This window comes from Puma concolor, chromosome A1 (genome assembly GCF_028749965.1).
Source record: "Puma concolor isolate L17-30 chromosome A1, mPumCon1.1.hap2, whole genome shotgun sequence".
Classification (NCBI taxonomy): domain Eukaryota; kingdom Metazoa; phylum Chordata; class Mammalia; order Carnivora; family Felidae; genus Puma; species Puma concolor.
The window spans coordinates 104366986-104393212 of NC_141667.1; the positions used below are offsets into that span (position 1 = coordinate 104366986).

The 26227-nt window shown below is 39.6% G+C and overlaps 2 protein-coding genes across 4 annotated transcripts in view; one reads left to right on the forward strand and one right to left on the reverse strand.

The window, feature by feature from the left end:
* SMN2 (survival of motor neuron 2, centromeric) overlaps nt 1-20229 on the forward strand; it is a 42649-nt gene extending 22420 nt beyond the window's left edge. Inside the window, exons 7-10 of one of the 3 annotated variants that reach the window (XM_025924498.2) lie at nt 522-632; nt 12015-12065; nt 16315-16340; nt 19879-20229. In XM_025924498.2, coding sequence (XP_025780283.1) covers nt 522-632; nt 12015-12062 — 159 coding nt within the window. In that variant the 3' untranslated portion in view covers nt 12063-12065; nt 16315-16340; nt 19879-20229. Of the gene's footprint in view, nt 1-521; nt 633-12014; nt 12066-12238; nt 12449-16314; nt 16341-19878 lie in introns of those variants that run through there. The other 2 variants (XM_086699411.1, XM_086699420.1) reach the window with 2 other exon arrangements.
* A 4830-nt stretch (nt 20230-25059) lies between these two features.
* NAIP (NLR family apoptosis inhibitory protein) overlaps nt 25060-26227 on the reverse strand; it is a 37928-nt gene continuing 36760 nt past the window's right edge. Inside the window, exon 15 of the mRNA XM_086699428.1 lies at nt 25060-25786. Coding sequence (XP_086555554.1) covers nt 25422-25786 — 365 coding nt within the window. The 3' untranslated portion in view covers nt 25060-25421. The remainder of the gene's footprint in view (nt 25787-26227) is intronic.

Sequence of the window (26227 nt, forward strand, 5' to 3'; positions counted from 1 at the left end):
TTACTTATTTTTGAGAGAGAGACAGAGCACGAGCAGGGAGGGGCAGAGAGAGAGGGAGACATAGAATCCGAAGCAGGCTCCAGACTCTGACCTGTCAGCACAGAGCCTGATGTGGGGCTCGAACCCATGAACCATGAGATCATGACCTGAGCCGAAGTCATATACTAAACTGACTGAGCCACCCAGGTGCCCCTGGATGTTTTTAAGGAAAACCATTAAAGTATATATACTTGGTCTTTTAGCCATAGCTTCATAATGGAACAGAATAATAGTTGGAAAATCAAAACAAAATATCTAAACATTTTATGTGATCTTTTATCTTTTGATTTTTATTTATCTTAATTTTGTTGGCCTGTTGTTACCGGTTGGCTTTCCAAAATGTCTTTAAAAAAATTTTTTTTAAATAGGTAATGGCATGAAATGTAGGGAAAGATAGAGCTAACATCCAGCATTCTCTATGTAAAATGGATGTCCAGACTTCAGTTTTTGTTTATTGACTTTATATCTTTCTCCATTTCCAGATAATTCCCCCACCACCTCCCATATGTCCAGATTCTCTTGATGATGCTGATGCTTTGGGAAGTATGCTAATCTCTTGGTACATGAGTGGCTATCATACTGGTTACTATATGGTAAGTGATCATTCAGCATCTTTCCTGACAATCACTTTGTGGTTATGTGACCTTGTTTTGTTTGTGACTAAAAAGTGGTTTGTTATGTTTGGCAGATCATAAAGGTTGAAACTACCTCATAAAGTTTAAAAACATACAACTATTGGAGTGCTTGGGTGGCTTAGTCCATTGGGCATCCGACTCGATTTTGGTTCGGGTCATGATCTCTGGTTCATGAGTTCATTACTTGCATCGGGCTCCACGCTTAAGGTGCAGAGCCTCCTTGGGATTCTCTGTCTCCCTCTGTCTGCCCCTCCCCTGGTCACGTTCTGTCTCTACTTCAAAATAAATACATTCAAAAATACATATATATATAACTTTTGTTTAAGGCTTACATTCTCTTGAATTGTCCCTGCTAAGTGTAATTATAGTTCATTTAAAATTTTTTCATGTTGAGGCGCCTGGTTGGCTCAGTCAGTTGGATGTCCAACTCTGGATGTCACTTCAGGTCATGATGATCTCAAGGTTGTGGGGTTGAGCCCCATGGTGGGCTCTATGCTGAGCATGGAGCCAACATGGGATTCTTTCTCTCTCCCTGCCCCTCTCCCCTGCTCACTCTCTCTGTCTCTCTCTTGCTCTTAAAAAAATAAAAATAAAATTTTGTTCCTGTTCTTAGGTTATGTTGATTATACATTTTCTAATTTAATGACACTCTTTTAAATTATTTTCCAGTCTCATTTGTCTTTGTGTTTTAATATAAAACAAAATGCATTGCAAGAAATAGAAAATGAGGGGCTCCAGGGTGACTCAGTCGGTTAAGCGGCTGACTTTGGCTCAGGTCATGATCTCACAGTTTGTGAGTTCAAGCCCGGTGTCGGGCTTTGTGTTGACAGCTCGGAGGCTGGAGCCTGCTTCGGATTCTGTGTCTTCCTCTCCTCCTCGTGCTCTGTCTCTCAAAAATAAATAAACGTTGGGGCGCCTGGGTGGCGCAGTTGGTTAAGCGTCCGACTTCAGCCAGGTCACGATCTCGCGGTCCGTGAGTTCGAGCCCCCGCGTCAGGCTCTGGGCTGATGGCTCGGAAACTGGAGCCTGTTTCTGATTCTGTGTCTCCCTCTCTCTCTGCCCCTCCCCCGTTCATGCTCTGTCTCTCTCTGTTCCAAAAATAAATAAACGTTGAAAAAAAAAAATTAAAAAAAAAATAAACGTTAAAAAAAAATTTAAAAAAAAAATAGAAAAAGAAAGAATAATAGTTTGAGAAAAGAAATAAAGACAAAAGGTGTTAGGTTCTTTTGTGCATAGAGGAAGGCCTGAGGTGATACATGCCAAACTGGACCTTACGAACTGAGGCTCCATATGTACCATTTTACACATCAGTCTGTTTCACACTTGTAGTATTGTGACTTTTCAGGAAATTTTTAAATTTTTGAAAGGAAGCTACTATGCCATGCTGACATTATGATGTGATATTATAACTACTTGAAATCTTGGTTAATATATAGAAGATATAAATAAACAACTGACTCGAAGGTATGATTTTTTTAAATGTATCATCTGTACGTGCCCCCATTAATGTTATTTAAAAGCTATTCTTGGGGGACCTGGGTGGCTTAGTCACTTACACATCTGATTCTTGATTTCTCGTCAGGTCACACTATCTCACAGTTCACGGGTTCAAGCCCCATATCTGGCTCCGCGCTAGTAGTGTGGATCCTGCTTGGGATATTGTCTTTGTGGCTGTCTGTCTGTCTGTCTGTGTCTCTCCCCCCCCCCCCACACACACACACACTCCTCCCTCCCTCCGTCCCCCCCTCCACTCTCTCTTAAAATAAACTTTAAAAAAAAATTTTTTTTAGCGTTTATTTATTATTGAGAGAAACAGAGAGAAAGCATGAGCAGGGGAGGGGCAGAGAGAGAAGGAGACATAGAATCCAAAGCAGGCTCCTAGCTCTGAGCTGTCAGCACAGAGCCCGATGCGGGGCTCGAACTCACAACCAGTGAGATCGTGACCTGAGCTGAAGTCGGACACTTAACCGACTGAGCCACCCAGGCGCCCTAAAATAAACAAACTTTTTAAAAAAATAAATAAAAATAATAAAAGGTATTCTTGAGTCATTGTATAAACTTGGTATATTTGTATAGTATGATGAAGTTCCCCTTTTAATGACTAGAAAGATGATGGAAAGTAACAAGTTAACCATTTATAATTTGAGACCAATTACCTAACATACTAAGCTTCTCTTTTCTGCACTTCATGTTTCTCTGCGTGTATTTTTCATTATGAAATATTTGGAAAAATATTACATATAGTGTATAAGTAAACTGTTGATGTGATTTATATTTATTTTTCAGTTTTTTGGAAGGAAAGAGAGTTCTTTTACCCAGATAGGCCATATTTTGACTTATTTTCAAGTTCATATTATACAGAGGTTCATGGTTTTTTTGGTGTTTATAGTGTTTGCATTGAAATGTGTATGCAGAGGTCACCTGTTGGGCTCAGTCAGTTAAACCTCAGACTCTTGATTTCAGCTCAGGTCATGATCTCAGTTTGTGAGGTTGAGCCCTGCGTTGGGCTCTGTGCTGACATTGCAGAGCCTGTTTGGGTTTCTCTCTCTCTTCCTCTCTCTCTGCCCCTCCCCTGCTCTTGCTCATGCTGTCTGTCTCAAATCAGTAAACTTAAAAAAAAAAAAAAAGCGGGGGTGGGGGCGCCTGTTGGTTCAGTCTTTTAAGCATCTGACTTTGGCTCAGGTTGTGATCTCACAGTTCATGATTTCTAGTCCCATCTTTATCAGATGAGCTGGAGCCCTGCTTCAGATGAGCCCCGGTTCGTTCTCTCTCTCTCTCTCTCTCTCTCTCTCTCTCTCTCTCTCTCTCTCTCTCCCCCCCTTCTCCCCTTCTCCCCTTCTCCCCTTCTTGTTCCTTCGTGGGATTCTCTCTCTCTGCCCTTCGCTCACTTGCACCGCCTCTCTCTCTCTCTCTCTCTCTCCCTCCCTCCCTCCCTCCCTCCCTCTCTAATAAAAAAGAAAAAAAACAGATTTATGCAGAAAAGTGCATATATTAGAAGTGAACAGCTTGATTTAAAAAAAATATATAAGCTACTGGGCGCCTGGGTGGTGCAGTCGGTTAAGCGTCCGACTTCAGCCAGGTCGCGATCTCGCGGTCCGTGAGTTCGAGCCCCGCGTCAGGCTCTTGGCTGATGGCTCAGAGCTTGGAGCCTGTTTCCGATGCTGTATCTCCCTCTCTCTCTGCCCCTCCCCCGTTCATGCTCTGTTTCTCTCTGTCCCAAAAATAAAATAAAAAACGTTGAAAAAAAAAATTAAAAAAAAAATATATAAGCTACTGCCTCCTTATGTCTTCTTCTAATCACTCACTACTAATCCCTTTGCCAAGGGTGACCATTTTCCTAACGTTTAGTGTCATAGAGTACTTTTGTCCTTTTTTGAACTTCTATGGTTTGGAATTATACATACACTCCTTTGTGGCTGGCATATTTTGTTCAGCAGTTTATGAGAGTAATATACATTGTTGTGTATAGTCGTATCTCTGTTGTGTTCTTCTGCATGAACATTCTATAATCTGTTTATTTCTTTTAACCATTGATGGATATGTAGCTTGTTTCCAGTTTGGAAAACAGCATTGCCTGTGACTTTTTTTTTTTTTTTAACTAATTAAGTTTTATTGAGATATAGTTTACATGGCATTCAATTCACCTTTTAAAGTATACAAGTCACTGGTTTGGGTTTTTAGTATATTCACAATTACACAGCCATAACTACAGTCATTTATGGAATATCTTCATTATCTAAGAAAACAAACATGTACCCCATTTTCCTCAAAATTTCCAGGCCTAGGCAATGACTAACTTACTCTGTGGATTTGCCTTTTCTGGACACTTCGAATAAATAGAGTTATACTAAATGTCATCCTTTGTGTCTTTCTTTCTTCACTTAGCATAATCTCTCTCGCGCTCTCTCCCTCTCTCTCTCTCTCTCGTCTCTCTCTCCCTTCACTTTATTGCTGAATAATAATCCATTGAGTGTACCTTATTTTTTCCATTTGGGTTATTTCTCCTTTGGGGCTTTAACGAATAATGCTGCGATGAACATGCGTATATAAGTTTCTGTGTCAATGTACATTTTCATTTCTTTTGGGTATACACTTAGAAGTGGAATTGCTAGGTCATGTAGTGTGTGAAAGTTTACCTTTGGCAGATAAGCAAACCAAAATACAAGTGCTTTTTGTTGTTTGTAACTTAAAAAAAAAAAAAATCTCTTTCAGACTTAAAGTTGTGAAAATAGTACAAGAATTTCTATGTATCCTTCACCCAATTGTCCCCAAGTGTCACCTTTGTACCACTTTAAGTTTTTTATTTTTTAATTTTTTTTATGTTTGTTTATTTTTTGAAGGAGAAAGACAGCATGAACTGGGGAGGGGCTGAGGGAGAGGGAGACACAGAATCTGAAACAGGTTCCAGGCTCTGAGCTGTCAGCTCGGTCCAGAGGCTCAAATCCACGGACCATGAGATCATGACCTGAGCTGAAGTCGGACTCTCAACCGACTGAGTCACCCAGGTGCCCCTGTACCACTTTAGGTTTATTATTCTTACTTATTTCATACTTGTCTTTTTTTTCTTTGTTTATGTGTATATGTATTTTTCCCTGAAATAATTGATAATCAGTTGCAAACATTATACCCCTTTACATTTAAATGCAGTATGTTTCCTCAACTAAGAATGTTATACAACCGTAGCATAGTAATCAAATCAGGAATTAAAATTTATATAATTCTGTGATCTCATCTTTTGGCCTTATTTGAATCTTGCCTGTTGTCTCACCAATGTCCCTTACAAGAGAATTAAAAGTAGCTTTCTTTAAAATTTGCTTTTAATTTTTTTAATGTTTATTTATTTTTGAGAGACAGAGAGACAGAGTGTGAGCAGGAAAGGGGCAGGAAGAGAGGGAGACACAGAATCCAAAGCAGGCTCCAGGCTCCGAGCTGTCAGCACAGAGCCCAACATGGGGCTCAAACTCACAAACTGCGAGGCCTGAGCTGAAGTTGAACACTCAATCCACTGAGCCACCCAGGTGCCCCTAGTAAAAAAAAAAAAAATTTACTGTTTATTTATTTTTGAAGGAGAGAGAGACAGAGCGTGAGCAGGGAAGGGGCAGAGAGCGAGGGAGACGCAGAATCTGAAGCAGGCTCCAAGCTCTGCTCTGTCAACACAGAGCCCAGTGCTGGGGCTTGAACTCAAGAGCGGTGAGATCCTGACATGAACCTAAGTCGGCCGCTTAACTGACTGAGCCACCCAGGTGCCCCCAAGATTGCTTTCTTTGATCCAGGATTAAATCCAGAGCCATCTGTTGCATTTTATTGTCCTGTCTCTGGAGTTTTACATGGTTTGTTTTTTATATTGTTCTCATCATGCCATTTACATTGTTTTATATCCTTTAAGAATATATGCATTTCTTGATTACAGATGATTCATGAATACATTACATTTTAAAAATTGAGCAAATTAGGGGCACCTGGGTGGCTCAGTCGGTTAAGCGTCGGACTTCGGCTCAGGTCATGATCTCGCGGTCCGTGAGTTCGAGCCCCGCGTCGGGCTCTGTGCTGACAGCTCAGAGCCTGGAGCCTGCTTCAGATTCTGTGTCTCCCTCTCTCTCTGACCCTCCCCCGTTCATGCTCTGTCTCTCTCTCTCAAAAATAAATAAAACATTAAAAAAATTTTTTTTAATAAAAAAATAAAAATAAGAACTGAGCAAATTAAAGATAAGACAAAAATCCCTTTGATGACCTAAGCCACGCCTATTTCTTAGCTTTTCCGTAAGTCACCACTGACAGTAGTCTATTATATAGACAGTAGTCTATCATATCTATTTGTCTGCCTTCCAGTATGTGTGAGTGCTGCTAAGAAATGTATTATTTTTATGTTCATCTTTCTTGATCTACAGACATACTGTAAGAATTTAGCCAGCAGTTTGCTTGTCTTACTCATCAGTGTATGTTGGTGACCGTTTTAGTTCTGTTTAGCTAAACTTAGTGACCATTTACTTCAACTATGTTCTCTAGAACTTGTCTATCACATCATTTTTCACCTTTCCTTCACAGCCAGACTTATTTTTTTAAATAATGTATTTATTTTTTAATTTACATCCGAATTATTTAAGAGTCTCTTATGTTTTGTCCCCCTCCCTGTTTTTAAATTATTTTTGCTTCCCTTCCCTTGTGTTCATCTGTTGTGTCTCTTAAAGTTCTCATATGAGTGAACTCATATGATATTTGTCTTTCTCTGACTAATTTCACTTAGCATAACACTCTCTAGTTCCATCCACATAGTTGCAAAGTGCAGCCAGACGACTTCAGAGTTGTCTCTAGTTCTCTCCCTTACCTCACGGCACCTCTTCAGTCCTATCAGGTGCGCTTCTGTCTTCCCCACTCTGCTGAGATTTTACTGAAGATTGCTACATCAGTGGTCTTTTCTCTGCTTTGACCTTAGTTCTCCGCAACATTTTTACATATTTGTGTACATTTTACACATTTGTGTATAAATTGTGTTCCAAAGTGTAACTCTGGAAACATTTTTTCTCTTGCCTTCAGTGACACCATATCATCTACTAGTTTTGAGCCTTTCTCCTTGGCTGTCCCTTCTGTACTCCTTTAACAACTTTTCCTCCTCTTCTGAATATCCAAGTAGAATCCTTATGCATGGTCCACAGTCCCTGTTTCTTTTTTTTTTTTTTTTTTAATTTTTTTTTTTCAACGTTTATTTATTTTTGGGACAGAGAGAGACAGAGCATGAACGGGGGAGGGGCAGAGAGAGAGGGAGACACAGAATCGGAAACAGGCTCCAGGCTCTGAGCCATCAGCCCAGAGCCTGACGCGGGGCTCGAACCCACGGACCGCGAGATCGTGACCTGGCTGAAGTCGGACGCTTAACCGACTGCGCCACCCAGGCGCCCCAGCAGTCCCTGTTTCTTAATTATAAATGTTCACTAGGTGACCTCGCCTCTACTCCTTGACTTAAAATGGTATGTTTGTGGTGGTACTTCTCAGGTATAAGCTCTGACTTTCAGACTTACTTACGCAGCTGCCTCTTTTCCCTCACCATGTGGATGTCTGTTAGGTACATCTCAAACTAACTGCAGCCGAAACAGAACTTCACGTGTCATTTCTTACACCTCTGTTCCCACAGCCTTTTATGTTTCTCAGTAAGCAATAACATTGGTGCACCAGCACCAATTTCTCAAGCCACAGGCCTGGCATTAGCCATATTTTCTCACTCTGTTTCACGTTTCCACATCCAATTTGTAGGAAAGTATTGTTGCCTCTTTCCCAACAGATCCTGAATCAGTGCACTTTGCTTTTTTCTCCACTGCTACTACATCTTTCAAGATATTATCATCTTTTTAATTGAGATATAATTTATCGTTTAAAAGTGTACATTTCAGTGGTTTTTAAATTATATTCACAAAGTTCTACAACCACCATCACTATTTCATTCCAGAACATTTGTATCACTCATTAAGAAAACCTGTACCCGTTAGCAATCACTCTCCAGTACCCACCTGGTAGTATACCCACCCAGCCCTGGGCAAGCACTAATCTGCTTTTCATTAGTACAGATTTGCCTATTCTGAACTTTTCATATAAGTGGAATTGTTAAATACGTGGCCTTTTGTGCCTGATTTATTTCATTTACCCTCAGTTTTTCAAGGTTTCTCCAGGCTATAGTGTGTGTGAGTACTTCATTTCTTTTTACTGCTCAATAATTATTCTCTTGTATGGACAATACCATATTTTGTTTATCCATCAGTGGATGGACACTGAGTTGTTTCCTCTTTTTGACTACAATGAGTAATTCCATTTTCTTCTTCTTTTTTTTTTTTTATAGTGAGTAGTTCTTTTACAGACATTTGTGTGTAAAATTTTGTATGGACATAAGTTTCAGTTTTCTTGGATATATATCTAGGAGTAGAATTGCTGGCTGAGAAGTTTGGAGGAAGTGCTCAACTTTTTCTAAGATGACTGTACCTATTTACCTTTTACCAGCAGTGTGTGAGGGTCCCTTTTTCTCTACATTCTTGTCAACACTTACTATTATCTCCATGGGTGTGAAGTGATACCTTATTGTGGGTTGTTGTTGTTTTTAGTTAACATACAATGCAGTATTGGTTTCGGGAATGGACTTATTGTGGTTTTGATTTGCATTTCCCTAATGTCTAAATGATGTTGAGCATCTTTTCATATGTTTGCTGGCCATTTGTTATATCTTCCTTGGAGAAGTAACCACATTTTTTGCCTGTTTTTGTTTTTAGTCGGGCTGTTTATCTCTTTGTTGATGGGTTGTAATAGCTCTTCATGTAATAGCTATTTATTTAATGTCTGAATAATATGGCATTATTTATCTCTTATCTTTTTTTCTGCAGCAGATCCCAACTATTCTTTTGCTTTTAGAATCTTGCATCCCCCGCCTGCCCACCAAATCCGTTTTCCACATAGCAGCTAGAAGTGATACTTTTTTTTTTTTTTTTTAACGTTTATTTATTTTTGAGACAGAGAAAGACAGAGCATGAACTGGGGAGGGGCAGAGAGAGAGGGAGACACAGAATCTGAAACAGGCTCCAGGCTCTGAGCTGTCAGCACAGAGCCCGACGCAGGGCTCGAACTCACGGACCGTGAGATCATGACCTGAGCCAAAGTCGGACGCTTAACCGACCGAGCCACCCAGGTGCCCCTAGAAGTGATACTTTCAAATGTAACATAGATCAGATCTGCCCCTCAAGACCCTTTGATACCTTCCAGTTCCACTTATGTTAAAATCAAAACTTTATCCTGGTTTGCAGAATATTACATGATGTGTATATTGCCCACTTCTGTATGTACATTTTATTCTATGCGTGTCCATTCTTAAAAAGCTGGCCTCTCTTCAAATGTATACCAGGTTTATACCTTCTTCAGGGCCTTTGTACTCCCTGCTCTTTAGGCTGGAAACTCATAACCCAGATTTCACTTGTCTAGCTTCTTGTCTTTCAGAACTCACCTGAAATTTCTCCCAGTTTAATCCAGAACTGATATGCCCACATGCTCTATCATATCACCCCACTTAGATTCTCTGTGTGGCATTTATGAAACCTGATTTTCCTTACCTGTTTGTTTCTCCAGTAGAACATAAGCTCCATAAGAGCAAGGACCTTGTCTATCTTGGTAACTCTTGGCATTCTAGCATCTGGGATAGTGCCTAGTTCCTGTTCAGTGTGGTTCAGAATAAGTTCATAGTTTGCTGAATGTTGAACATTAACACGTTTTTCCTCTGATTCGTAGATAACCATTTTTAGATATAAAGCTTCTTGTAGATTATTTCCTTTTGATATTTGGAAGTACTGTTACTGAGTCAAAAAGTGTAAACATTTTAATAGCTTTTGATACTGCTGACTGGCTTCCCACAATTTTTATTTCCATGTGTATTGCCTCTTGAAAACATCTATTTTGGGGATACCTGAGTGGCTTAGTCAGTTAAGCATCTGATTCCGGCTCAGGTCATGATGTCACGGTTTGTGAATTTGAGCCCCATGTTGGGCTCTGTGCTGACAGCTCAGAGCCTGGAGCCTCTTCGGATTCTGTGTCGCCTCCTCTCTCCACCCCTCCCCCACTCATACTCTGTCTCTCAAAAATAAACATTACAAAAAAAAAAAAAAAAAAGAAAACATCTATTTTACCACAGCCTTAAGTAGATATGGACCTGATTTTCTATTTTGATAGTTCTAGCAACCATTAAAGGATAGGAACGTACTGACATTTTAAATATATTTAATTTGAAGGATGACATGGACGAAAGTTAGACTTGGTTCATTTGTATTTATAAGCACTACTATTACATGTACCTGATTATACTGTGTTACTAAAGCCTAGCAGATTTGCACTGGACTTTTAACTATGGTCCTGACCATTAAGTTGCAGATGTTTCTGTTTCTTTTATGAGTTCAAGTCGCGGTTTTGGGGAAAGCAGTCTTGTCCCCAGAATTATGTGCCTCAAATTCAGGGCCAACTATGACTGACTTGTTCCTGAGAAAGGATCTTAAGATTACAGAGTATTATTTCTATATCTGTATACAATACAATGTAAACATACATTTACGTTCAAAAATGCAAAGAAATTGTAGTTTCCTGGATCTTGCATTTGTCTCTTTGAAATTGTTACCATTAAAAAGAAGCCACTACTCATTGTCAGATTTCCTAAACGCTTAAGTATGTTTGAGCCACCATTAGCTTCAGCTAGTGTTTCTTAACCATTGCTTCACAGAAACACGAGCTGGACAACTTTTCTGTTGGCAACCCGTTCCCATAAGAGCAGCTAGATGGAATTTGGGTCCAGCTCTTAACCTCTAGAAATCCAAGCAAATGCAAATGACGTGAAAGTAGTGTTCTTGGAATAACATAAAATAGGCTATAACTTTGGTTCTTCTTAAGAACAAATAACTTTTAACGCATCTTATGGCCTGTAAGACATAGATTAACAATGAAGTAGAAAGTTAGTATATATAAAAGGGAAGATAGAAGATGTGGAAGCCAGAAGAGATGAATAGGACATTTGGGTTAGGTCTGACCAGGAAAAACAATAAATATTTGAGTATTGATCTTGTTTTGTTTTGTTTTGTTTTTTAACTTCTAAAATGTTCTTTAGTATGTAGTGGTCCTTAATGGTTTTATTTTAATAAATGAGTGTGACACAGTGTTTATTTTACTTGAAAGAATTAAGGTGTAAGTTAGCTCAGGAACATCACTGGGCATAGTGAGAGAAGAAAATTTTTTTTCTTTTTTATATTTTAATTTTTTTAATTTATTCATTTTTGAGAGACAGAGAGACCATGAGTGGGGGGAGGGACAGAAAGAGGGGGAGACACAGAATCTGAAGCAGGCTCCAGGCTTCAAGCTGTCAACGCAGAGCCCGATGCGGGTCTCGAACTCACGGACCGCGAGCTCATGACCTGAACTGAAGTCAGACTCCTAACTGACTGAGCCACCCAGGCACCCCCAAAGAAGAAAATTTCTTAACTACAGCCTAATAATTGTTTATTTTAGGAACACTTAAAGATTTTATTTATTTTTGAGAGCACAAACGGGGGGTAGGCAAAGAGAGAACATGACAGAGGATCTCAAGCGGGCTGTATGCTGACAGCAGTGAGCCAGATGTGGGGCTCGAACCCAAGTCGGACACTCAACCTACTGAGCCACTCAGGTGCTCGTCTTTAGGATCACTTTTAAAGCACATTTGAAGACCATAAACTTATTTTCTGATATTTTGTTAAATAGAATTAGTAAAACATCTTGTATGAAACAAAGTGTTTATTCATATCTGTATAAAATGTGTATGCTATTCTTTAAAATTCCTTTGTTTTCTTACAGGGTTTCAAACAAAACCAAAAAGAAGGAAGGTGCTCACATTTCAATTAAGAAGTAAGTCTACTGTCATTATAAAAGTGATTCTTACTTTTATATGTGTTTCAGTTTGGGGAAAACATATCTTTAAAAATCAAATGTTAAAAAAACAAAAGCTAATGTAAAGCTATTAAATATGTTTTTAATTATTTTTAATTCAAGTACAGTTAACATTGTTATTTTACTTTCAGGTGTACAACACAATGATTCAGCAGTTATACGCACTACTCAGTGCTTACCACAACTGTACTCCTAATCCCCGTTCCCCATTTCACCTATCCCACCACCCACCTCTCCTCTGTCAACCACAAGTTTGCTCTGTATATTTAAGAGTCCGTCTTTTGTTTCTTTTTTTAATTTGATCCTTTGTTTTGTTTCTTAAATTGTACATATGAGTGAAATCATATGGTATTTGTCTTTCTCTGACTTAGTTTAGTTACTTTTGTTATACTGTCTAGATGCATCCATGTTGTCTCAAATGGCAAAGTTTTGTTCCTTATGGCTGAGTAATATTCCAGTGTGTGTGTGTGTGTGTGTGTGTGTGTGTGTGTGTACACATCACATCTTTATCCATTCATCTGTCGATGGACACTTGGGTTGTTTCTATATCCTGACTTTTATAAATAATGCTGCAGTAAGTACAGGGATGCATATATCTTTTTAAATCGGTGTTTTCATTTTCTTTGGGTAAACATCTAGTAGTGGAATTACTGGATCATATGGTAATTCCATTGTGAATTTTTTGAGTAATGTTCATACTGTTGTCCACAGTGGCTGCACAGTTTGTATTACCATCTATAGTGCTTGAGGGTTCCTCTTTCTCCATATCCTCACTAATAGTTACGATTTCTTGTGTTTTTGATTTCAGCCATTCTGACTGGTGTGAGGGGTATCTCATTCTGGTTTAGAGATACATTTACCTGATGATGAGTGATGTTAAGCGTGTTTTCATGTGTCTGTTGACTATCTGTATGTCTTCTTTGGAAAAATATCTATTCATGTCTTTTCATTTTTCAGCTGGATTATTTAATTTTTTGGTGTTGAGTTGTACACATTCTTTATGTATTTTGGATATTAAGCCCTTATCAGGTACATCATTTGCAAATATCTTCTTCCATTTGATAGGTTGCATTTTTGCTGGTTTCTTTTACTGTGCAGAACCTTTTTATTTTGGTGTAATCCCAATAGTTTATTTTTGTTTTTATTTCCTTTATCAGAGGCTGCATATCTGGAAAAACGTCTCTATAGCTGATGTCAAAATGATTACTGCCTATGTTTTCTTCTAGGAATTTTATGGTTGCAGGTCTGACATTTAGGTGTTTAATCGATTTTGAGTTTATTTTTGTTTATAGTGTAGGAAAGTGGTCCAGTTTCATTCATAGCTGTCCCGTCTTCCCAGCCCCATTTGTTGAAGACATTGGGTTTTCCCCATTGTATATTCTTGCCTCTTTTGTTGAAGATTAATTACCATATAAGCATGACTTTATTTCTGAGCTCTCAGTTCTGTTCCACTTATTTATGTGTCTGATTTCATGCTAGTTGCATACTGTTTGGATCAGTACAGCTTTGTCGTGTATCTTGAAATCTGAGATTGTGATACCTCCAGTTTGATTCATCTTTTTCAAGATTGTTTTGACTTCTTTGCCTTCTGTGGTTCTATCCACATTTTAGGATTATTTGTTCTAGTACTATGGAAAATGTTGTGTATTTTTATAGGGATTACATTAAATTTGTAGATTACTTTGGGTAGTATGGACATTTTAATTATATTAACTCTTCCATGAGCATGGAATATCTTTCTATTTGTGTTATATTCAATTTTTTTTTATTAGTGTCTTACAGTTTTCAGGTGCACAGGTCTTTAAACTCCTTAGCTAATTTTATTCCTAGATATTTTATTGGTTTCGGTGCAGTTGTAAACAGGATTGTTTTCTTAATTTCTCTTTCTACTAGCTCATTATTGGTGTATAGAAATGTAACAGATTTTGTATCCTGTGACTTTACTGAATTCATTTATCAGTTCTAGTTGTTTTTTAGTGCAGTCTTTAGGGTTTTCTACATACAGTAATATTAAATGCATTTGATGTCAAAACAGTTTGATAAAAGATTGAGCTACGTGCTCTCTAGAATCATCATGATGTCAAAGTTTCATCTCAGCAAATACTTGGTTAGTGGTGTGGAAAGAAAACCATCTTTACAGTAAAGAGATTCTTAGAATCACTGGTGATACTGCACTACTGTGATGGGACAGACTTGATTTTGATATGATGCAGGGTGAAATACACAAAATAGCCTGTGAAGTGTTTCGGTGAAAAGAGTGTAACTGCAATTTAATCAAGCCTATAAGATCTGCTTCCCATTTACTGGAAATAGTGGGCTAGAGCAGCAAGTTAAATGACCTCACAAAAGAAATGATCAGATAGATCCAGAATGTGAAATGCTGTAGTAGATAACTGGCCTCCTTTCTTCAAAAAGTCAGTAAAAAAAGGGTGCCTGGGTGGCTCAGTCAGTAAAGTGTCCAAGCTTCGGCTCAGGTCATGATTTTACAGCTCGCAAGTTCAAGTTCCCGCAACAGGCTCTGTGCTGACAGCTCAGAGCCTGGCGCCTGCTTTGGATTCTGTGTCTCCCTCTCTGCCCCTCTCCCTCTCTCCCTCTCTCTCTCTCTCTCTCTCTCTCTCTCTCTCTCTCTCTCTCACATACTCTCTCTTTTTCTCTCTCAAAAGATAAACATTAAAAAAAAATTTTTTTTAATTAAAGTGGAAAAAAAAGGCATGGAGTAACTGCTCTAGATTAAAAGTGACTTGGAAGACAACAGCCAAATGCAATGTGGTATCCCTGGTTGGAATCTGGTTGAAAGAGCCATCTATAAAAGTCTTGGGAGTGGGGTGCCTGGGTGGTTCTGTTGGTTGAACATCCGACTCTTAATTCCAGCTCAGGTCATGATCCCAGGGGTGTGGCTTGAGCAAATCAGATTCTGTGCTGACAGTGCCAAGAGCCTGCTTGGGATTCTCTTTCTCTCCCTCTCTCTCTCTCTTTGCCCCTCCCCCCCTCCCCCAAATAAATAAACTTAAAAAACATGATTTAGCAAAATGTGTGTGTGCATGCATTTATGGCTGTTGAGTGTACACGGTGTGCATATTGATGTTTATTGTACTCCTTTTTCTATTTATGTTTGAAAAGTATGTAAGAAAAATGTTCACTATTTTTAAATTAATTAAGCTGTGTGTCTATCACAGTATTCTTTTTTCATGTATTATTTTACACTTTTCCATATTCATCTATATTTGATACAGATACCATCATAGCATTATGTGCACAATACATGTTTCCTCCCTTGACATCACTTTTTTCTTTATTTTTTTAATGTGTATTTATTTTTGATAGAGTGAGAGCAGGGGGAGGCGCAGAGAGAAAGGGAGACACAGAATCCGAAGCAGGCTCCGGCCTCCTCGGGGCTCAAATCCACAAAACCATGAGATCATGTGAGATCATGACCTGAGCCAAAGTCGGACGCTTAACCGACTGAGCCACTCAGGCACCCCTTTGCCTTTTTTCATAACAGGGTAAATCCTCTTCAAACTTTTTTGTTTAGTGAGAACAGTTGTTGCTAGTGTAAGTCTTTGGTAAACAGCAGTGGCCTAAAACTCTGGAGAAGCCTGGGGATCCTTGTATTCTATCATTCTTTTAATTTTATTTTAAAAAATTACATTGTTGCTTGTTATATAGAGCAATCTGATAGGAAAATATTTTTTTTTTTTCAACGTTTATTTATTTTTGGGATAGAGAGAGACAGAGCATGAACGGGGGAGGGGCAGAGAGAGAGGGAGACACAGAATCGGAAACAGGCTCCAGGCTCTGAGCCATCAGCCCAGAGCCTGACGCGGGGCTCGAACTCACGGACCGCGATATCGTGACCTGGCTGAAGTCGGACGCTTAACCGACTGCGCCACCCAGGCGCCCCGGAAAATATTTTTAAATGAAGAAAGTTAGAGGCAGAAATGTGTTATGCTACCTGCCATTTATGTAAACGCATTTACATACATGTCTCTGTGTGAATTGATGGGTCGCCTCAGGGCTGTACTCAAGTAATCTCTGAAGAGGGACTAGAATGTGAGGGAGACTTCACAGAACAAAACCCTTCGTTTTTATTTGGTTGTGTTGTGCTGTGTACATTTATTGGCAGTAAAATTAATATATAGTTGAAATAGATCTGATAAGATGTTTCATGATTACTCCTTCCAACTCTTGAAATTTTTCATTTTTATAGGTGATTCATACAGTGTTCTTTATTAGGTAAGTGCTTTTTCTTCAGAATTTTTTTTGGAGAATCCTCAATGCCAGGATATAAAAATGTTCTGTTTTTTGGGGCGCTTGGGTGGCTCAGTCCGTTAAGCATCCGACTTTGGCTCAGGTCATGATCTCACAGTTTGTGAGTTCGAGCCCTGCGTCGGGGTCTTTGCTGGCAGCTCCTAGCCTGGAGCCTGCTTCGGCTCGCTCGCTCTCTCTCTCTCTCTCTCTCTGCCCCTCCCCCACTTGTCCTCTGTCTCTCTCCGTCTATCAAAAATAAATAAATGTATAAAAAATTTTTTTTAATGTTTTTTTAAAATTGCATGATATTTTTGTATACAGAATTGTACTAATTTAATTGAGCTCTTATGGATGGAATTTTAGGTTGTTCCCAATTGTTTGCTATTTAATGCTATAGTTATATTCTTTTACATAATTCTTTCTATAGATGTATGAACACATCTTTAGAATTCTCTAAATAGAATCTATAATTCTAATCTGGATATAGATTCTAGAATTAGAACTGCTAGATTGAAGAGAACCTCCATCTATAATTTTAATAGATTTTTTCCATGTTGCTTCTCAGTAGAGACTGTATTTATATTCTCACCAACATTGTTTGAGAGCTCCTGTTTCCCACATTCTTATTCAGTAATCTGTGAAACCTTTGGATCATTCATGGTCAAATAGTTCGAAATAGTCCTCTAATTGTATTTATAATTTTTTTATTGATTTTATTATTGTAAAGTTCATCTTTTTGTGTGTTTAAGAGCTCTGTCTTATGTTTACTGGAAACTATGAGTATCACCTTGCCCACTTTTTAACTGGGATCTATGTTTTTCCTTTTTGTTTTGCAAGAATTCTTTGTGATAGGATTTGCAAATACTTGCTTTCTAGTTTATCATTTATTTGACCTTCCTTTTTGGTGGTAGTGGTTCTTGTCATTTGAACAGAAATGTTTGCTCTCCTCTATCTGTTTGATTATTTTCCCTTTATCATTTTAGATATTTGTGTTTACTTTAAATTGTTTTTCATAGTTTATCTACAGTCAGTTCTCATCCACAGACTCTGTGTTTGCAACTTTGCCAGCTTGCCAAAATTTATCTATCATACCCAAGTCAAGAATTACTTGACAAGGGCAGAGTGGCAAAAAATTTGAATCCTCTGACACAGATACTCTCAGCTAGGTTGAACAGTGCTCTGTCTTCATGTGTCATCTCCTGCTCTAAACAAGCATTCTTTGTGCAGTCTTTTTAGTGCCACATTATTCATGTGTCTGCGCCTTTTGATTTCACTCTTTAAAGTGGACACCAGACATTGTGCTTTGTGTTCCCAAGTGCAAGAAGGCTGTGATGTGCCTGACAGGGAAATTATATGTGTTAGGTAAGCCCCATTCAGGCATGACTTAGTGCCACTGACTGTAATTTCAGTGTTAATGAATCATTAGTATGTTAGAAGAGCCTGGCTAGCTCAGTCAGTAGAGCATGCGACTCTTGATCTCCTGGTCGTGAGTGTGAGCCCCAGGTTGAGCTTGGAGATTACTTAAAAAAAAAAAAAAGTCACCTGTAACATCAATATATATTAAGTAACGTGTCTTTCATCAGAAAGACACATTTTAAAAGATTAGGAATTGGTCAGTTGATAAGAATGTGACCAGAGGCTTGCCTGAACCTAGCCTTGTATTTCTTCTAGGAGCATTGGCTTAGTACTCACAAATTTATTGTTTTTAGTGACTTTATTTTATTTTACTTTAAACAACAGTGTTAATTTTATTATTTATTTATTTTTGAGAGAGAGAGAGAGAGATGGGGAGGCACAGAGGAAAAGGGAGAGAGGGAGAATCCCAACCAGATTCCACACTGTCAGCTCAGAGCCTGACATAGGGCTCTAATTCACCAACCCTGAGATCAGGACCTGAGCCAAGAACAAGAGCCAGCCGCTTAACTGACTGAGCCCCCCAGGCACCCCCTGTTGTGACTTTTTAGAACATAACTACCATGAATAATGAGAATTGAATGCATTTCTTTTCAAGTCATTTTACAAGCAGTCTACATAGAACAGAGAGTGAAAATAACTTTGTTAGCAATTTCATTGAGAATTTACATACAGCAAACCCAAGTTTTTACTCCATCTTTTCCCAGTATTTCATTCATGTGCATGTATGTCTGTGTATCTAAAGTGGATAACGTTTTATTTATTGTTTTATTTATCAATCAATCAATGAGAGGGAGAGAGAGAATCCCAAGTAGACTCCGCGTTGTCTGCGCAGAGCCCAATGTGGGGCTCCAATTTCCCAAACCATGAGATCATAACCTGAGCCAAGACCAAGAGTTGGATGCCCAACTGACTGAGGCACTCAGACACCCTAAAGCAGATAACATTCTTTTTTCCTTTTTTAAAACTTTTTTTTTTTTAATGTGTATTTATCTTTGATAGAGACAGAGCTCTAGTGGTGCAGGGGCAGAGAGAGACACACACACACAGAATTTAAAGCAGGATACAGGCTCTGAGCTGTCATCACAGAGCCCAATGTGGGGCTCAAACCCACAAACCATGAAACTATGATCTGAGCTGAAGTTGGACACTTAACCAACTGAGCCGCCCAGGTGCCCAAGTAGATAACATTGTTTATATGCAGCTAACTGTTCATTAGTATGCATGAACCTGAATATGTTTATCTTATAAATACTCATTCTAGATTTCAGATACATTTTTACTATGTTCTAGTTTATCATTTCTTTGATTCCCGTGGATTCCATAAAAGCACAGTACACGAGCTCACTCGCTCTCTCAAAAAAATTTTTTTAAATTTTTTTAAGGTTATTTATTATTGAGAGAGAGAGAGACAGGATATGGGCATGGGAGGGGCAGAGAGAGGGGGAGACACAGAATCGGAAGCAGGCTCCAGGCTCTGTGCACATAGCCTGATGCCGGGCTTGAACTCACAGACCACGAGATCATGACCTGAGCTGAAGTCAGATGCTTAACTGACTGAGCCACCCAGGTGCCCCTCTCTCTCAATAAACTTTAAAAAAGAAATTGTTAGGACCGGGGCGCCTGGGTGGCTCAGTTGCTTAGGCTACTGACTTCGGCTCAGGTCACGATCTCACAGTTTGTTCGAGCCCCATGTTGGGCTCTGCGCTGACAGCTCAGAGCCTGGAGCCTGCTTCAGATTCTGTGTCTCTCCTCTCTCTACCCCTCCCCCTGCTCACCCTGTGTGTCTCTGTCTCTCAATAAGAAATAAACGTTTAAAAAATTAAAAAAAAAAAAAAAAGAAATTCTGTTAGGACAGATGAAATACCAGTGCTCCTTAAATTTTTTTTAATCTTTCACATTTACTCTTCCAAATGAATATCACAATTAGTCTAATTATTTATCCCATAAAGATTGAATTTAGTATTGCATAAAGTCTATATTAGCATACTTTTGTTCTAGTTTTATTTACCATGGTGAGTGTATTGCTTTCCTTTTTTTTTTTTATTTTATAAGAAAATAAGTTTTTAAATTGCATAATTATATCTGGACTTTTTCTCTCCAAATTCAGGTGCAGCTCTCTCCCAAGGAGAATGGTATTTTGATGCGCCATGGTTGATGTGAATAAAATTTCATGTTTTTCTTCATGAACAGTTGGTTGGGTGGCATAGCCATCTGCATGGCCCTATGTTGCATGTGACTCATGCTTCGATAACCAGCCATGTGTTTCAAGGGAATAATCAGTTTGAATAACTCAACAGTGGAAATGTGAGTAACTAAAAGAAACTCAAAGTCACACATAGTGCAGAAAAGTCAATCTGTGAAAATATCGACTGAACATATTTGTATATTGTAACTTTCTTAGTAAGTATGTTAAGCTTTTTATTAATGCCTTTAAAAATAAATGACAAATTTTTTTTAAGCTTGACTGTATGAGTCTTTTTTTTTTTAGAATATATATGGTGAGGGAAATCTAGTAACGGATAAAGAGAACTAGTCAGACTTATTTGGAGAAAAGGTAGTATTGTAAAGACACAACCAGTTGTAAAACAGTGTTGCTGATAATCCAGGCTCAAGAAACACAGCTTCTCTGAAGCTGAGTGTCACAGGAGTAGACCTCGCCAGTCAGGAACCACGGCCTTGTTCCGTTTCTTGGAAGTCATATTGTCATTATCCTCTCCTCTTTCTCTCACCTATCTGCCTTTCATCTAGCTTCCTTCACATTTTCATCATGCCCATTGCCTAACATGGTTGTCCAAGCTATTCTGCCCTCATCACTACCTTGTGGTTCCGTCTACCATCCATTTGACTATGTGTGTGTCACTTCAAATTCTCAGGAGAGGGAGAAAATCCTATTGTTTCAGTTGAGTGTAAGCATTGGTATCCATGCACCAGGGATTCTTTTTTTTTAAAATTTTTTTTTTCAACGTTTATTTATTTTTGGGACAGGGAGAGACAGAGCATGAACGGGGGAGGGTCAGAGAGAGAGGGAGACAGAGAATCGGAAACAGGCTCCAGGCTCTGAGCCATCAGCCCAGAGCCTGACCAGGGATTCTTCCTAGTCCTTTTAGCTGTGGGAGCAGAGGTTAATATAAAAAGTTCTATTTCTTTCAGAGATTTTGCCTGGAAACACTAAATATGCCTAACCTGTTTGTAGCTGCCCAGTACATATTTGTTGAATAAAATGAACATTCAATTCCTGGTAAGTAAGCTTCACAGAATGGGATATTCAGTGGCTTAAGCTTTCTGGTACCGGTGAGTAGATTTTTATTTTTCATGACAGTCAGCCAATATTTTATACATTCTGCATATTTTCATTGCCTAAGTAGGTGTGGCAGGTTAAATTCAGTTATGAAGGTAGCTTACTTGCTTTCAGAGACATTTTTGCATCTTATGTCTTTTGATACCTAATGCTGTTGGAAAGTGGTTGCAGGTTCTGGCAAATCATTCATCTCAGGAATTATTTATTCAGTTTTGTTTATGTGCTAGGTACTCTTCTATGTGCTTGGAGACCACAGTAAGCCAAACAGACGAAAGTTCCTGCTTACATTGGTGGGGAACACTAGTAAACAAAATGTATAAGGTGGCAATAGTAATACATGCCATAGACAGAAATGAAGCAGGAAAGGGGGTTAGGCAGAAGGCAATTGGAATGTGAATGCTTTGTTTTGTTTATTTTCAGAGAGCGAGCGAGCACGCGAGAACAGGTAAGAGGGAGAGAAAGAATCCCAAGCAGGCTCCACGCTCAAAGGACAGGTCTTGATCCCGTGAACCATGAGGTCATGACCTGAGCCAAAATCAACAGTCAGACACTTAACCTGCTGGGCCACCCAGGGGCCCCTGTGGACGATTTTTTAAAAAGAATGGTCAAGGGGGCACCTGGCTGGCGCAGTCAGTAGGGCATGCGACTCTTGATCTCGGGGTTGTTAGTTCACCCCATTTGGGTGTAGAGATTAAAAATAAAATTTTAAAAAGTTAAAAAAAAAAAAAGAATGGTGAGGGAAATTGAGCTGACATTGGAGCAGAGATGTGAAGAAAATGAGAGCCATTCGCATAAATAGAGAACCTCCCAGGCAAAGGAAATGACAAGCACAAAGGCCCTAAGAATAAGTTTGGCCTGTTCAGGGAATGGCAAAAAGAAATCAGTATGGCTGGAATGGAAGTGAGCAAGGAGGAGAGATTAAAAAGATAGAGGTAAGAGAGGTAGGTAGTCAGGGGTCAGGTCACACAGACCACTGTATTTACTTTGATCTGGGATCCATTGGAAGGTGTTGAACTAAAGGCATAGCGTGATCTAATGTATTGAAGAGTCTTATGACTGCAATTTTTGTGTTGAAAATAGACCTTACAGGCAACCTGGGTGGCTTAGTCTGGTTAAGCGTCCGACTCTTGGTTTCAGCTCAGGTCATGATCTCATGGTTTCGTGAGTTCCAGCCCTACATCCGCCTCTGTACTGGCTACGCTTAGCCTGCTTAGGATTCTCTCTGTCCCTCTCTATCTGCCCCTCCACCACTCATGCTACCTCTGCCTCTCTGAAAAATAAGCTTAAAAAAATTTTTTTTAATAGAAAATAGGCCATAAGTTTCAAGGGAGGAAGCAGGCTGACTAGGACCAGTGGTCAGTAGTGATGGGATCTATTGACAAATGCTAAGTAAGCTCAGCATTTGCCAGTAGATTACATGTAGAGTATGAAAGAGAGAAATCAAGGATGACCCCCCCAAGATTTTGGGCCTAAGCAAGTGGAAGAACAAAGCTAGAATTAAAGACATGGAGAAGTCAGCATAAAGAGTGCTTGTGGGAGGGTTGCCAGGGTGGCTCAATCGGCTCAGTGTCCCAGCTCTTGACCTCTGCTCTAGTCGTTAGCCCAGGGTCATGGGTTGAGCCCTGTGTCGGACTCTGAGGTGAGCATGGCGCCTGCTTAGGATTCACTCTCTCTCCCTTTGCCACCTCCCCTGCTTGCATGCACTCTAAAAAAATTAAGTAACCAACAGTACTTGTGGGAAAGGAAAGACAGGAATTGGGTTAAGACAGGTCAAATCTGAGATGCCCATTAACAGGAGTCAGATAGGAGTCAAGAGTTCAGAGGAGAGATCTGGGATAGAGCTGAAAATAGGTAAGTTAGCATAGACTTGGAATTTAAAGCCATGCAACAGGACCAGATCACGAAGCAAGTGCGTTTACATAGAGCTATCAGTGTTTAGAGGTCAGATATGAGAAAAAGCAGTAAAGGAGGCTGAGAGAATTCTAGGTTGGTTAGGAAATCCAGAAGGAATGCCCTGGAAGCCAAATGAAACTTGAGAGGAGGGAGTGACCAGCGGCATCAAGCTACTGCTGGGTCAGGTGCTGTGAATAAGTCAAGGATGCAGACTAGTGTTTATCAAATTGAGCATTGCAGAGATCATTGGTGACCCTCGTTAAGAGCTCTTCCAGTGCTATGGAGAAAGGAAAAGCCTTGCAGGAGAGAATGTAAGAAAGAACAATTGAATAAAACACTGTATAAACAACTCTTTCAAGGAATTTTCTATTTCTGAATATTAGTAAATCATATTAGTAAAATCACATACAGCTTTTAGAGTTTTTTGTGAATCTTAGTTCATTTGTGTACATGTTTATAAATGTGTCGATTGTTGATAGGAAATTTGTTACTGTGAGTCATGGTAAAAATTCGAGAAAGGGGAAGGTAGAACAAGAAGATAAAGGTATTGTTTGGATAAGAAGTTGAGAATGGTAGAGGATGTTTCTCATGTGGGTAGGGTACAGTGGAAGGATTTAGATAGTGGTAGAGTGTTGGAACATGTGATCAGAAAGGGAGAAGTTTAGAAACATGAGGGTGACAGGGCAATGAGGGATGGCCTGGGCATCATGTGGAGACTAACATATACAGGAATAAAAGGGCATGGTAGTCTTACAATCTAAAAACAGTCTGTCACGGAAGTATTCCATTCGTTGTAAAGGGCCAGAATTATTTTAGCCTTGCAGGCCACTGATCATGGTCTCTGTCACATGTATGTTATTTTTTTTTTTTTAATTTTTTTTTTTCAACGTTTTTATTCATTTTTGGGACAGAGAGAGACAGAGCATGAATGGGGGAGGGGCAGAGAGAGAGGGAGACACAGCATCGGAAACAGGCTCCAGGCTCCGAGCCATCAGCCCAGAGCCTGACGCGGGGCTCGAACTCACGGACCGCGAGATCGTGACCTGGCTGAAGTCGGACGCTTAACCGACTGCGCCACCCAGGCGCCCCCATGTATGTAATTTTTTTATTGGAAAAATGTAAAAAATAGTCTTTGCTCAGAGGCTCTACAGGCTCAGGCCATACTTGGAGACCCCTGCTTTAAAGTAGAAGCCCTTATCAGAAGGTTTGGAGAGGTATTTGCATGGAGTTCTCTTAGTTTTTAAAATACCATTTTTAATAGTACACACACACGGTACAGAATTCAAATAGTACAAAAGATCTGCAAAGAAAAAAGAATCAGACCTTCCTCCTATGCCCTTGCTATCCTGGCCCCCTCCCTGAAGTCAATCACTAGCCGGTTCCCTGTGTCTTCTAGATCATGTAAGACGTTTTCTATAAATATTTATGTGCATCCTATCAATCTTAAATCTAACAAGGTTCTTTTTAGTTTAGGTCTAAGCTATTTAATAAGTAATAGTTTTATCAGTTATCAAGTTGTTGCTTCTCTTGTCCAAATCTAGCCTTTATTGCCCTTCTCTGCAGTAATAGATCTTCACTCTGTAACGACCAGTCCCCGCAGCAAGCACAGTATAAAGCTTTGTCAGTAGAGAGTAGTGGTAAGACACTGTAGGAGCAAGAGACTTCTTTCCTTGCTTCCAGTGTGTTCTTCTAGCAGATCAATGCAACGCGTGGTTTTTCTAACGCAGTACCCCCACACGAATGGCTTCCTCTAATACCTCTAAGGCACTTTGTCAGCCAAATGCCCACAGCTCAAACGTTCTTGGGCTGCATTTCAACAAACCTGATGTCGAGGGCGGCGCCCTCTCCATTTTAGTCTGAATCTTAGGAGTGCTATTTTGTACTTTATGCTGATACAGTAAGTGTTGAATCAAAAGCCTCTGTACTAGGAACTTTTTCCCGTAAATCTTACTTCTACCTTGTATGGGCCTCTTATACCAAAATTAATATACCCAACAAATCTTAGAAGTATTAAGGCGTATCTCTTGGCCCACAAAAGATTAAACTGGACTGGTGGTAAAGGCTTGTTTCATTTATGTAGAAAATGGATTCAGTCTTGAAATTCACATTATATGTAACTTGAATACTTCTTCCATATTGTGGCTGTAAGGCCCATTTGTGTACCTCACTCCATTCCCATAGCTGTTTTTATCCTCCTTACCACAGTGAGTCTGAAAACTGGATGCTGATCCTCGATTATGGAGGGTTAGGTGTATAAACTTGATTGAAGAACTGATCTCTATTTAGTTGGGGAGAATCATTCAGGGACTGCAAAGGTTCTGGTAGTGGTTTTGGGGTTTTCTTTAACATGCCTTACTGTAAATATCCTTTTGTGTGCAGGACATAATAAAATGTTTTTGGAGAGGGAAGTTTTTAGAATTGTTGACACAAATTTGTAATTCAGTTTTTAGGTACATCTTCTATTCCTGAACAATTGGAGAGAATGGCAGTACCCATTTCCAGTGGATAAATAAACGTTTAGATTGAGGATGTCTTTCCTTCATGGCGGTAAGCAGTGTGATGTCTTCTGTATCCAGGAGCCAACTCAACATGTTAAGTCTGATGAGGCTTGGCAGTCGTGACATGCACTGACACAAAGACTTGACTGTTGTGGCCTGAGCTTTGATGCATTTAGTAAAATGCCTAGAAATAGTCAACTCTTTCAAGTGTGGCATGTTGTCCAGTGCTTGAAAGAAATTTCTGTATCCTTCCTCTGTAATCTTGTGATTGACTGAAAGATTCAGGTCCTCAAGTTTCTGGAAACCTCCATCGATTGCTACCTTGGCTATAAAAGCAAAGTGTTGGTGAAAATAGAATCATAAGGACTTTCATTTCAGTAAGAGGGGGAGACACAGAATCCAAAGCAGGCTCCAGGCTGAGCTGTCAGCACAGAGCCTGACATGAGGCTCGAACTCACAAACTGTGAGATCATGACCTGAGCCAGTCAGATGCTTAACTAAGCCACCCAGGCGCCCCGAGATTCACCCTTTCTAACACATCCTGTGAAGCTTCCTCCAGTCTGGCATTTACATTCCTCTCCAGTCTATTCTCACAACAAATTCCGGCCTTTTTTTTTTTTAATTTTTTTTTAACGTTTATTTATTTTTGAGACAGAGAGAGACAGAGCATGAACAGGGGAGGGGCAGAGAGAGAGGGAGACACAGAATCTGAAACAGGCTCCAGGCTCTGAGCTGTCAGCACAGAGCCCGACGCGGGGCTCGAACTC